This window comes from Punica granatum, chromosome 5, assembly GCF_007655135.1.
Source record: "Punica granatum isolate Tunisia-2019 chromosome 5, ASM765513v2, whole genome shotgun sequence".
NCBI lineage: Eukaryota > Viridiplantae > Streptophyta > Magnoliopsida > Myrtales > Lythraceae > Punica > Punica granatum.
Window position 1 is genome coordinate 11,085,976 of NC_045131.1, and position 10,264 is coordinate 11,096,239.

Sequence of the window (10,264 nt, forward strand, 5' to 3'; positions counted from 1 at the left end):
TTCTTCTCACGGGCTTGATCCATCCTTCTTCTAGATAAAGTCAACAATCGACATCAAATCCCTCGTATGTACTTACTTCTAGATTAATTAAGTCACCAATTAACATCCAATTTCAGATATCAACATCATTCCACATCAGTGTGGACCAACAATAATTAGAAAATCAAAGAGATTTTCACATTAATTTTTTAAGAGATCATACTTCTGACCAGACTATTTACATCCGGATAAAATCAAATGGTCAATAGTGGTCAGCATATCACTGACTTGCAGTAACTCAAAGTAATTTGCCTTTTTGTTTTTGTTTCTTTTTGGGTTGCTGGCATATCATCTTTTATTAAAACCATTTTTTATTTGCTGTTTCCTCTTCCTCACTAAATTTATTTTTTTAAAAAAATGTAGTTCCGGAGTTCACCATCCAATCTGGAAATTTGTACAAAAAGTTCGTTAAACGCTATATATGTTAGCATATATGTCCAGTTATATATATATATATATATAGAGAGAGAGAGAGAGATATCAGTACTAACAATATATAGAAGCAGCTCTAAGCACATTTTTTAGATTAAATGAATGAAACATAAAGTAAGGTATTTTATTAGCCACTAGAGATGCTGAGATACAGGAATGTAATATATTGTTTAATATGATGGGATACGCAAGTTTTAGAGTTGAGTTGAGTTGAGTTTTGATTTTAATTGGGTTGTAATGATTGTATTGTTGAATTATGAGAAAAAGTGTGAAAAAGTAATGAATAGTTGAGATAATTTAGTATTAAAAATTAAATTGAGTATAATGAAATTGTATGTGGATTTATGTATGGGGCCTACCTTTTTGACTTTGAAGAATTGATTTTTGTTATGTAGTGAGTTGAGTTAAAGTTAGAGTTAAAATCTTAAAATTTAATTGCGAAATCAAACGGAGTTTAAATCAGGCAGCTGTGTCTTCCAGTATTAGTCCAGGAATTTTTGTTTTATGGCTTTTTTTATTGGCCTTACTATGTGAAAATCAAAATAATGAAAATGCCCCCAATGTGGATTTGATTAAAATAGAAGTAGGTGGAACACAGTATGTGACGGCTAAGAGCTGATCCATCAGAATGGAGTTGGACGGCAGAATAACAAATTGATATCAAGGCAACCAGATTTCTGCCTTTTTTATTTATTATACTAAGGAAATATATGATAAATACTTTTCATACCTTTTATTGTCATTGCGATCCTTAGTGCTTGAAATAGGAGCTTAGACATGTTCTTATTGAGATAGAGGCTATGTAGAATCCCAGTAAAAAAGGAAAAATTAAGACCAGATAATGATTCTGGAGAGTCGTTTGCACATCAAATAAACCGTGTATGCACCAACATGGATTTGTTCAAGCGGTTCAGCTCTTATTTCTCTTAAGCGAAGTCTCAGGTTCAAGTCCTTGTGAATCTAAAAAATCCACGCTGGGAGAGATTTACCCCTTAATGGGCCGACCTGGCTCGATTGGATTAGTTGATCCCAAATTAGACTTTCGGATACCAGTGTCCACACCGAAAAAAGAAAAAAGAAAATCGTGTATGCCCTGCTATTTAGTATTTGGATTCTCGACACAGTTCACCAAAGTAGGATAATCAAACAGAAAAAGGAAACTCTTTGGTCATCGAAGGAGAAGCAAGGGATAGTTTCTATTTGATGACCATCTAGAGAGATGATGTGGGTCCATGAAAGAGCAGAACTATATTGAATGAGGGAAAAGGGTGTTGCTGATCAGTCCATTATGGAGTGCTGCGATAGAATTGTATGGAGACACTGCAGTCTTTCGCATCTATATAAGTCCAAGTAATCTCATCACCTCTGCATTCATTCGGATCTTAAGCACGAGATCACAGATAAGCCTTCTTTTCTAACAAAACTCTTCGGATCCACATCTTTCACTCATAAGAGACAAAATGGCCGTCACTTGCTTCACCCAGGAGTTTACAACTAGGAATGCTCCGTCGAGGATGTTCAAGGCACTGATTCTTGACTCTCACAACCTCATCCCCAAAATCACCCCTCAGGGTATCAAGAGCATCGAGTTTGTTGAGGGAGATGGCGGCGCTGGAAGCATCAAGCAGACCAACTTTGCTGATGGTTAGTTGCATTTATTTCATTTATCTCCCCTGCTCTTTTGGTGCTTGATTGCTCAATTTTAGGAGTGTTCTGATTCAACTGCTCTTTGCAATAGGTGGCCATTTAAAGTGGTTGAAGCACAGGATCGATGCCATTGACGCTGAAAGGCTCGTGTGCAAGTACACTTTAATTGAGAGCGACATTGTATTTGACAAGATCGAGTCGGTGGTGTATGAGGTGAAGTTCGAAGCTTCAGGTGATGGTGGGTGTGTGTGCAAGATGACGAGCGAGTACCATGTAAAGGCAGGTGCAGAGCTGAAGGAGGAGGACATCAAGCAGGGCAAGGACAAGGCGATGGGGCTCTACAAAGTTGTTGAGGAATACCTTCTCGCCAACCCCGAAATCTATGCCTAAATGAGCACTTCTTTATAGTCTCCTCCGCTTGAGTCCATATTGTGGTGTATGGCTTTTCTGTCTTTTTTCCTTCTTTTTTTTTTTTTTTTCTAGTTTTTACCCCGTGGATCTTCCTGAGATTTGTGACTTATCAAAGAATGAAATGGGTCAATGAGTCAACAACATAAAGAGTATCGTGATTCATGCGATCCCCAACCAGAAATGTTATTTACTCGACTATACTGTGAATTGCAAAACATACTGCAAAAATCTCGATGATAACATGCTGAAATTCCAGGACAAGTGATATGTTCTGCGTAAGTTCCTATTTCCTCGTCATCAGTTCCAGATTAGCCAGAGCGCCAAAAGAGAGTTAATCAGTTTCAAGATAAAAACAGTTTTTGATTTGAGCATAATTAATTTACCAACAAATACGCCAGCAAGAAAGAAAGACTTCTTTCGAGTGAACACGAATAGAGATTCAGCCGGCTGCTGTCATTTTGACTATGCTTTTGTTGGGGAAATTCTGCCGTTTGCAAGGCTTAAACTTATGTGAAAATATGCATACATCTAAATTTTTAGATGTTGCTTGTTGTCTTTATCCTCGAAGGTCACTTGTCAGAACGAAAACACAAGAAGTGAAAAATAGTTCGAATCAGAATCAAATTTGACAAGTTGCACATCGAGTCCAATTAAAGATGAGGAAACCTCTACCGTCTTTGTCCATTAGATATGTCTGTTTGTATTTTATCCTGAGTGACTTAAGAAGGAAGAAATATACTTGTGTTTGGACAGGAAGCTCGTGAAAGGAAACTTTTAGCGGAGTGAAACTAAAACAATATATGGCATCCGCTTTCGGTTAACTATATATATATATATATATATATGAAAACAAAGCCCGAGCCGAATTCTCACATCGCCATATCATTAAAAATAAGAAACGAAACTATCTCTCTTTGCCACGTCATCACTTATGCATTAAGAAAGTTTTTTATGTTCTTTTATCAAGAAAATATTCTTATATAAATTATTTTAAATTTTATTAATTAATTATATTATATATCAGTTTGTGTATACACACAGTTTCCTTGATCAATAATAATCAATATATCCCTGAGATTCAGTCCATGTGGCAATTCAACATATATATATATATATATATATATATCGCACAAAGATTGAGAAATGAACAAAGTAGTATAGTTGAAATATATATAGACTAGGGTCTTATACCTGCACGTAATATTTATGTTTCTTAATCTGTCAAAAAGAATAATTTTCATTAGAATAAAAAAGAATAATTTATTTTATTTTCCTAATGACCTATCAAAAATAATATTAATGTTTCCTAATCCAAATAGAATTCTGGTAGATTTTTCACGCAAAAAAGGAAATTCTGAGTTGGTTGAATTCAACTGTTTTCCAATTTTATATCCAAACTTGATTCTATAAATAAATTCTCATCGTACCGGTACCTTCAATTCAAAGCTTTCCCATTCTTCCCATTTACCCTCTCCATTGTCACGCACCCTCTTTATAGACCTTCCCTGATCAGGGCTCGTTGCCTTGCCGCAATGTGAGTACAAATAAGTATGATCTTTCCTTCCCATTAAACCTGCTGGGAAAGAATAAAATTATGCTCATGTGTGACATACTTGATCTTTTTCTTTTGATTCATTTATCTTTTTAGTATATAATATTGCAGATTTTGAGATGCTACAATGATTTATCACATGATAAAATATTTGGGACATAAGAAAGACACATATGAGATTGACAGGATTGTGGGATCCCGTGAACACAAGGACTAATAAAATCGTTAGTCTCAAAATGATTTTCATTGACAAAGAGGTATGTTTTGGAATTTTTTATTAAATATATTATTTTAAAATACAAGACTTTATTATTTATTAGATTATATATTGTTTATAATGAAATCGGGGATCTTTAATCCATACAAGCGTAAGGTCTCAAATCAATTTGTTCAGATCGTTGCTTTGTGAAGGAGGCTTAATACACCGTCAAGAATTTCAAGATAACTGTAGTCTCATCGAAGAACCGTCCAATAAATGCTGGAGTAAAGATATTGTTCTTACTTACAATGACAGTGACTGAGTTGAAAGAAGATCAATTACCCATTGACGGACACAAGTTTAGATTTGCTGATATGCAAATAATAAAAAGTATATATAGTGACATGAACATTCAACTAATATGTAAATCAATATTTTTGTGAAAATTATTATAGTTTTAATTTTATTTATTTACTTTATATATTATATATTTTTTCCTGTAGGAGTTATAGGATAGGCAGAATCCCCACCAGAGCTCTAATTTCATACTCGATTTGCCAGTCTGGAGCTGCTCCGTGAGGAAGCGAAAAGCCAATGAGTTTGAGTGGTTAACTGGGCTCTCTACCATAGCATGCAACTTCTAATCTAATAAAAATTCATGTAAAGAATATTTCTAAATATTGTACTTATTTTTCATAATATTATATGTAGTAAATATAATTGTTTACACTAATTTTTTGCACGTCGCGGTAAGTTGGGCTAATGACGTGTAATGGATCGAATAAAGCTCATGAGACTCGATGAATGCGGCCCATGATCGACTTATTGATGAAACCCGACCCAAAACCGCGGTAACCCCCATATTGGACAATCGCATGAGGGTTGGCATTGCGGGCGGCGGCTGTGAATTATTTCCAGGCTAAAGCCATATTTCATCCATATTTTGTGGCTTGCATTTCCTTACGTGCAAATGATGAAATAGAAGATTGCGTAATTGGATAAATGGAGAAAGATATATTCTATTTTGGTTGATTACAAGATGCCAAATTGGGTGGAGAATATACGTGGCAGCAAAGGAAAGAGGTTATGGACGTACATGGACGATTTCTTGGAGCTTGTTTCATAGGACACTTGTAGGTGGATTTCCATTTTATTTATATTTCGTTGCTCTATTTAGATCAATAACATTTTCTAAATAAGTGAATTATTTCTCACATAGTCTTAGGGTTAGTTAATTACCTAGGTTACTTGTTTATTTCCCGATTTTTGTTGTCGTGGGCGGCACTCATGCTTAGCCTATATAAGTCGAGTTTCTTCATTGTAATACCCCCCTTTGGCACATCAATCAAACGCACTTATCGCAACGCACTTTCAATATCTATTCTTTCCGCACCTTTACATACCATGCACTAAACCGCTTCTCGGAGCAACCCTATCGATCTTCCGGGGTCACTCTATCGCAGATGCGTTGGCCACTATATCTAGTCTTGGCTTCTGGGTCAAGGTGGTCACCGAGCTAAGGTTTCGGCCTTTAGTTCAATTCTCTCGACTATCCATAGCCAACAACCACTAGCTCACGGGCCTCCTTGGACCGTGAACAACTAGCCTCGAGTCTAGCTTTTGAGCCATCTCTTACTAGGAGTCGGGCTACAACAATCACGAGCATGTTGGAAGAACCAAAGCGGCCTTGCTCTCGTGGCCAAAACATCGTCTGACGTTCATCCAACCATCACCCACCCCGACCTACTCATCTTCGAGGAAACCTAGCCGCCAGCTAGTCCTTTGGACATCAAAGACCAAGGTGCTACGCACTAGATCGGTGAGGACGGCTGGTGGTTCCACCACCTCACTATCTTGGGACTGCTCCCTGGTATGCCTGGTATCCTAATCGCCACATGCGTGTGTCGGAGAGTTCCTGTGGAACATTTCGGGCGGAACAACTTTCTGGCATGCCTGGTGAGACCCACCGTTGCAGTGATATATGCCCGTCTTGACTCAAGTTGCACTATCACCACATATAACTCCTCATGCAAATGTATTTTCATGTAGTGTGGGGAGGCCGCATTGAGAGGGAAGCATGCGAGATCTTGGCCTGAAATATTTCCATGAATTATTGAGTAGATCATTCTTTCAGCCATCTAGCCGAAGGAACTCGTTTGTGATGCATGATCTCTTGAACGACCCAGCAGCGTCAAATGAAGGTGAGTCCTGCTTAAGTCTTGAAGGCCACTTGGACTCGAACAAAGAGAAGAGAAGTCTTGAAAAGGTACGGCACTTGTCAATTATTCCCCACCATTTCGAGAGATCAGGCAGGTTTGAAAGTTTTCATTGCTTAAGGGGATTGCGAACCTTCTTAAGACTAGACTCTAATAATTCTATGGATAATAATCATATCGCTGACAAGGTGATAGATGATGTGTTTTGACAGTAAAAGTGATTAAGGATCCTTTCATTATGCCATTACAATATTGATCAAGTGCCAAATTCCATTGGGAGTTTGAGGCATTTACATTATCTTAATCTTTCGGGAAGTCTTATAGTGTGCCTACCTAGTTCCACATCTACTCTATACAACTTAGAGACCTTGATACTGAGAGGTTGTCAACAATTGGTGGAATTGCCTAGTTGGATCAACAAGCTAATTAACCTGAGATACGTCGATATTAGTGGAACCTGGTTTTTGATGAAGATGCCAAGAGGGATGGGCGATTTGGTTAAGCTGGAGATACTCCCTAAATTCATTGTTGGGGCTGACAGTGGACCGACGCATAAAGAATTGAAAGACCTGCAGTTTCTTCTGGAGGAGCTTACGATTCACAGTCTACATGAGGTGGCAGAAGTCGGAGATGCAAGAGATTCTGCTTTGAATGCTAAGCCAGGGTTGACTTCTCTGATTTTAATCTGGGCGCTGGATGAAGGCCCTGCCAATACGACAGACGTGACAAGTCAAACACAGGTCCTTGACTGCCTTCAACCTCACATCAAGATAAAGAATCTTGAGATTGATGGTTACAGAGGTACGAGGTTCCCATCTTGGATTGGAAGTCTCTCATTTGTCTGTTTAGAGCGTGTGACATTGCGTAATTGCAGAAAAACAGACTTTACCATCATTGGGGCTGCTACCTTTGTTGAAAGAAGTGACAGTTCAAGGCATGGATGCGGGGTGTGCTGACGGATCTGAATTATATGGAAATACGATGAAGTCTTTTCCATTTTTAGAGACTCTGGCTTTTGTTGATATGTACACATGGGAACGATGGTCTTTCTCTACTGGCAGCATGCAGGGAAATGGTCCATTTCCACAGCTTCGCGAGTTGAGCCTGCATAATTGTCCGAAGTTGATTATTGAAGGGTGGCCTAGTCAATTTCCGACTCTTGTAAACCTTGCAATTGTAAGTTGTCCACTGCTGGAGACTCCCATTGTAATCGTCAGCCTGCCATCTCTCGAGGATGGTCATTTTGGAGATTGTGATGGAAGAATACTGAGAGGTATAGCTAGCATAAGCTCATTAACGCGTCTCACTGTGGTTGATATTGCCAGGATTCTCGAGCTTACCAGCTTCTTGCAGGGAGGTTCCCTAAATTCCTTAACATTTCTTGAAGAGTTGCATATAGGGAGCTGTAATGAATTGCTATGCTTGTGGGAGGACAAAGAGGGTTGTAGGTGCAGCAGGTACTAACCACAGTCATGCTTTGAAGCATCTAACTATAGAAGGTTGCCATCAACTTGTGAAGATCGGGATGTTTCCCCGTAATCTTGAATATCTGTGTCTGCATGATTGTATGAGTCTAGAAGAGCCACCAAACGACAAGCAAAGTTATGGGACTAGTCTCAAAGCGTTAAGGATTCGGCACTGGTCGAAAGTGATGTCCTTGCCATATGGGATGACGATGACGTACAATCTCTTGGAGTTGGAGATCCAGAATTGTCCATCGCTCACATCATTTTCAGGGGCCAAGCTGCCATGCAGTTTGAGAATTTTAGAGGTGCAGAATTGCCAAAAACTGCAGCGCTTGCCAGAGGGAATTGAAACTGCCCCTAGGTCCAACCGTGATGATTACTCGAGTAAGAGCAGCAATGGAGGGGACAGTAGTGCAATGAGGGTCAGCCTCCTCTGCTTCAAGAGCTAATTATTAGGCAATGCCCTGCGCTGGTGCCGTTTCTCGATGACAAAGTGAAGCAGCTGGCCCTGAGTCTCAAGAAACTTGATATCAGGGGAAGTGAGGCATTGGGTTCGTCCCTAGAAGGGATAAGTGTGGGCCTTGAGGACGAGAACAACTTATTGTCACTTGAGGAAATCCATATCAAAGACTGTAAGATGATCAAGAGCTTAACGCCACACCTGCACAGGTTACACCCTTTCACTGAATTGCATCTATACAACTGTCTAGCTCTAGAGTTAAGAGTGCTTCCCGCAGCTTCCAGACAGCCTGCGTAGGCTTTCTCTCGGAGCATGCCCTAGGATCAAATTTCTCCCGCAGCCAATGCACTATTGGGAATTATGATCCCACATGGAAAAGATGATCAAATATCCACTTAAAAACTCTAGTTGATAAGTGGTGGTACCCAAGTCTCATATGAACCAATGGATATTCGTTCATCTATTCCATGTGGGATCATAATTCCCAATATGCACGCTCTCCAGTCTCTGCGAGGACTAGTGATCAGAAATTGTTCAGGTATCACATCCTTCCTAGAGGAGGGCCTGCCACCTAACCTGGATATGCTTGACGTCGTAGGTTGCGAGAATCTAAACCAGCCCATGTCCAGTTGGGGCTTGCAGCAAACCAGAGCCTTTCTGTGGCTTTGGATTGGAGGACAGATAGGGTGCCTCGAAGGAACGAATACTTTTCCTCCACAGACAGGGACAGGGAGGCTGGCATGTGCTCCCTCGGAGCCTCGTTGATCTTGAAGTTCAGAATCAGGAGAATCTGGTAACACAATGAAGTTTATTGGGCTCTGTCTTAGAGAGTGACTTTTTAATTTCTCAAATGATCTGAAATTTTTTATGTTGCTTTTGATTTTGTCTCTGTACTGTAATGAATGTTAAGATTCCCATAGAAATGATCCAACAGAGATCAACACTTTTCGTGTGAAATGACAATGATACGTTTTATTAATCCATTTGCCCAAATATTTCTAGGCAAAGCCATCGGCTGAATGAGAAAAGAGCTCAAAGAAAGAGGGAAAAAATATATGGGAACAGTATAGTAGACAATACAAGAGTACATGTTATGCAAACTCGAAACCGCACTCATTTAAGCATAGACTTCGGGGTTGGCCAAAAGGTATTCCTCAACAACTTTGTAAAGTCCCATGGCCTTGTCCTTGCCCTGCTTGATATCCTCCTCCTTCAGCTCCGCCCCAGCTTTGACGTGATACTCGCTGGTCATCTTGCAGACGCACCCACCATCACTGGAAGCTTCGAATTTCACCTCATACGCTACAGACTCGATCTTGTCGAATGCGATGTTGCTCTCGATCAGGGTGTACTTGCACACGAGCTTCTCAGCATCAACCGCATCGATCCTATGCTTCAACCACTTCAAGTGGCCGCCTGTTACAGAAAGTTTCGAATTCAGAATACTTGTATACAATCACAGAATTAAATACTGGAAGGTGAAAAAGAAGAAATGTCGCTAACCATCGGCGAAGTTGGTCTGCTTGATGCTTCCGGCACCACCGTCTCCTTGGACAAACTCGATGCTCTTAATACCCTGAGGGGCAATCTTGGGGATGAGGTTGTGGGAGTCGAGCACCAGAGCCTTGAACATCCTCGATGGAGCAACGGAGGTTGTGAGCTCCTGGGTAAAGCAGGTAACGGCCATTCTTCTGCTTGTAATAGAGAAAGAAGAGATTGTTAGTGGGCTGAGTAAAAGATTCTAATACTCAAAAGCTCTGATGGTATGCAGAGATGATGAAAATTGCATGAATTTATATTGACATCTTCATTGGTTACATAGCACTCCAAAATGGACCGACG

At 39.8% G+C, this 10,264-nt stretch overlaps 3 protein-coding genes across 3 annotated transcripts; 2 read left to right on the forward strand and 1 right to left on the reverse strand.

Annotated features, from left to right (window-relative positions):
- Nucleotides 1–1,826: 1,826 nt before the first annotated feature.
- LOC116207215 (pathogenesis-related protein STH-21-like) lies at nt 1,827–2,757 on the forward strand. The gene is made up of 2 exons (XM_031540102.1): nt 1,827–2,115; nt 2,210–2,757. Exons 1-2 carry the CDS (start codon nt 1,932–1,934, stop codon nt 2,506–2,508), a joined length of 483 nt encoding a protein of 160 aa, XP_031395962.1. The 5' UTR covers nt 1,827–1,931; the 3' UTR covers nt 2,509–2,757.
- Nucleotides 2,758–6,152: 3,395 nt separating this feature from the next.
- Nucleotides 6,153–8,411, forward strand: LOC116208963 (putative disease resistance RPP13-like protein 1). The gene is made up of 5 exons (XM_031542540.1): nt 6,153–6,236; nt 6,415–6,481; nt 6,821–7,297; nt 7,371–7,769; nt 8,074–8,411. The coding sequence occupies exons 1-5, from the start codon at nt 6,153–6,155 to the stop codon at nt 8,409–8,411; spliced, it is 1,365 nt and encodes a 454-aa protein (XP_031398400.1).
- Nucleotides 8,412–9,347: 936 nt separating this feature from the next.
- On the reverse strand, nt 9,348–10,197 carry LOC116207249 (pathogenesis-related protein STH-21-like). Its single transcript, XM_031540151.1, has 2 exons — nt 9,926–10,197; nt 9,348–9,838 (listed from the first exon to the last, which is right to left on the reverse strand). The coding sequence occupies exons 1-2, from the start codon at nt 10,107–10,109 to the stop codon at nt 9,540–9,542; spliced, it is 483 nt and encodes a 160-aa protein (XP_031396011.1). The 5' UTR covers nt 10,110–10,197; the 3' UTR covers nt 9,348–9,539.
- Between the last annotated feature and the right edge of the window lie 67 nt (nt 10,198–10,264).